Raw genomic sequence first — 2,614 nt, forward strand, 5'->3', positions numbered from 1 at the left:
AACTATACAATTGGATCCCTCACTTAGAAAAAATTGCATCACGAAGAAATTTGACATAAATGAATTGATTCATGATAACTTAGTACCACTTTCTTTCTTTTTTTCTTTATTCGGACATAGAGTCGAGTACATAGTTAATAATCATGATGTATGCATATATAATATAGTTATTCTTGTAGTGAGTAACAATTCTTATTCTGAGAACTCTTCATTATTAATAAGTACAGTAACGATATTCTAGGCAAGTATAGTTGGTGATTCAAAGCTTTGGACAACCTAAACTTGATGAGTTATGAGCAAAAGAAGCCAATGCATGACGAGCAAGTTGAAAATTTCAATTGAAACTTATCAATTGATTTGATCAATCATATTCACATGCATATGTGTGCACATTAATTATGAGAACTGCTTTCCACTAAATCATGTTCAAAATTCCTTTCTCTTCATCACTTCGATTTCAAACTTTCTCTTTCAATCAATCAAAAAATGCCCGTAATCAAAGTTAAGAATCTAAGAAGTTGTTGTATAATATTTTTTTCATAATTATAATATTTTTATCATTATAAATCAAACAGAAAAGTACTCAACTAAATAAACAAGAAAATAAAATAGCAAAAATGAACATCATAACTTAATGTGGAAACATCAAATATGGAGTGCTACAGTGCTCCATCATAAAACGCTGCGGTGCTTGCACAAAAAAAAATAATTTTAATGTTTAACCAAGGCCCCCAACCCCCATGCATGGGGATCGTGCCCCTCCTGCAACTCTACGATAAACTTTACTGATGATATTTAGATCTGAGATAATAGTACGATCACATTAATAGACACAATAAGATTCCACACAAAACTAATAGCTTCCGGCCACTTCAAAATTCTCTCTCTTATTATTATTATTTTTATCTGAAGTTACTTATGCAATTTCACGCCATAAACCATGCGCTGAAAATTCAGAGGAGCCCTCTCCATCAGTTCTCGATCATTTGCAGTCAAGAAATTAAGGACTATTGTAACCATAGTTAATTAACAAAGAACCTGCGATATAATTAATTATCTTGCACTAACCACAAAAATCTCATACGTTTCCAGCGAATATGGATTAATCAATCATCAAAATCTTCTTTATTACCAACAAGGGAACAAATTTTTGTCCTTTCTCCTTTATAAATCCCAAAGTAACCTTCTTCTTTTATTGGTGGAAGATTAACTTTCAATAAACAAAAGATTACGATAAAAAGCACATCATCAACTCATTCAATTAGAAGCTCCATCTCCCAACCCAGCAAAAGAAAAAAAAAACAGAACTTTGAACAGATCACAACCACATTAATGTACATTTAATCGTTTATATATAATCTATGCAGTAATGATGATTTAATACTCCCAAACGAATCTGGAATTCAGCTCATCAGTCCACAACGAAACCCAGCTTGCTCTCAAGTCGAGGAGATCAGGAAGGTCGAGAAATGCAGAGTCTTCATCAGTTGTGGATGGCGGCGTGATTGGAGGAGGCGTGGGCTTTGGTAGCGCTGCTTGGTGGTCGGTGAAAGCAGCCGCCTTGGCGGCGGCGGCTTGGATGTCTTTAGGGGAGGTGGTGGCGGGGCGAGGGAATTCGGCGGCGAGATGAGGGAAATTCAGATAGGCGGATTGCCCTTTGATGGTCAACGAAGCCACATCGTGCGCGCGCGCTGCCATCTCGGCGGTGGGAAAAGTGCCGAGCCAGATGCGCGATTTCTTCTTCGGCTCGCGGATTTCAGAAACCCATTTGCCCCAATTGCGCATGCGCACGCCGCGGTATGTCGGGTGCTTGCCCTCTCTGCTTCGCTTTTTGGGCTTGATGGATTCTTCGGGCTTTGGGGAGGAGGAAGAGGAGGAGCAGGAGGAGGAGGAGGAGGAGGAGGAGGAGGGAGAGAGAAGCGATTGGCATTGATGGGGGAGTGATTGCTCCATGAGGGAGGAGAGAGGTGATGATTAGAGGAATGTGAAAGTGGTTGTGGAGAGGGGGTTTTTAAGAGGGGAGAGATCAGAATTAAAAAGTTTGAGAGGAAAAAGAATAAAAAAATTCAACCGGATCACATGCCATTGCGCGCGGAGAGATTGATTATTCTTAACCAAGGGTTGACTGGAATAGCTGGGCAAAGTTAAATTTCATGTATTTATTAGTGACCAATTTCTTTTTTTTTAATGTTAAAAAATAAATATTTAATCTTTTTTAATGAGAAATTAAATGAATATTTGAATATTTTTTATTTCTATTTTTGGAGAGCACCTACATAGGGGCTTACGTGCTTCACAAATGAAAAATAGTACACGTCCTTAATGAATCAAAAGCTCTCTAAAATACTACTTTTTAATTAAAACCTATGAGCTAATGAATCAATTAAATACAAAAGACAAACGTGAAACTAAAGGGATAATATCATAAGGAAAAAAGGAAATAAACTAGAATAAGAAAGCAGCATAAGTAACACAACTAACAGAGAGTGACATCAACTGCTGAAAACCTGCAAAAATACAAAAAAAATAAAGACAAGTGAAAAAGGCGACTGAGAACCACCCATACGATAGTCCACAACAATCAAATAAACCATTGAACCAGCCCCAACACTCA

General features: G+C 37.4%; 1 protein-coding gene across 1 annotated transcript; it reads right to left on the reverse strand.

The window, feature by feature from the left end:
• Positions 1 to 1,167: 1,167 nt before the first annotated feature.
• LOC110102864 (ethylene-responsive transcription factor ERF039-like) lies at positions 1,168 to 2,074 on the reverse strand. The gene has a single exon (XM_020831356.2). The coding sequence runs from the start codon at positions 1,951 to 1,953 to the stop codon at positions 1,378 to 1,380; it is 576 nt and encodes a 191-aa protein (XP_020687015.1). The 5' UTR covers positions 1,954 to 2,074; the 3' UTR covers positions 1,168 to 1,377.
• Between the last annotated feature and the right edge of the window lie 540 nt (positions 2,075 to 2,614).

This window comes from Dendrobium catenatum, unplaced genomic scaffold (assembly GCF_001605985.2).
Source record: "Dendrobium catenatum unplaced genomic scaffold, ASM160598v2 fragScaff_scaffold_249, whole genome shotgun sequence".
Taxonomy (NCBI): domain Eukaryota; kingdom Viridiplantae; phylum Streptophyta; class Magnoliopsida; order Asparagales; family Orchidaceae; genus Dendrobium; species Dendrobium catenatum.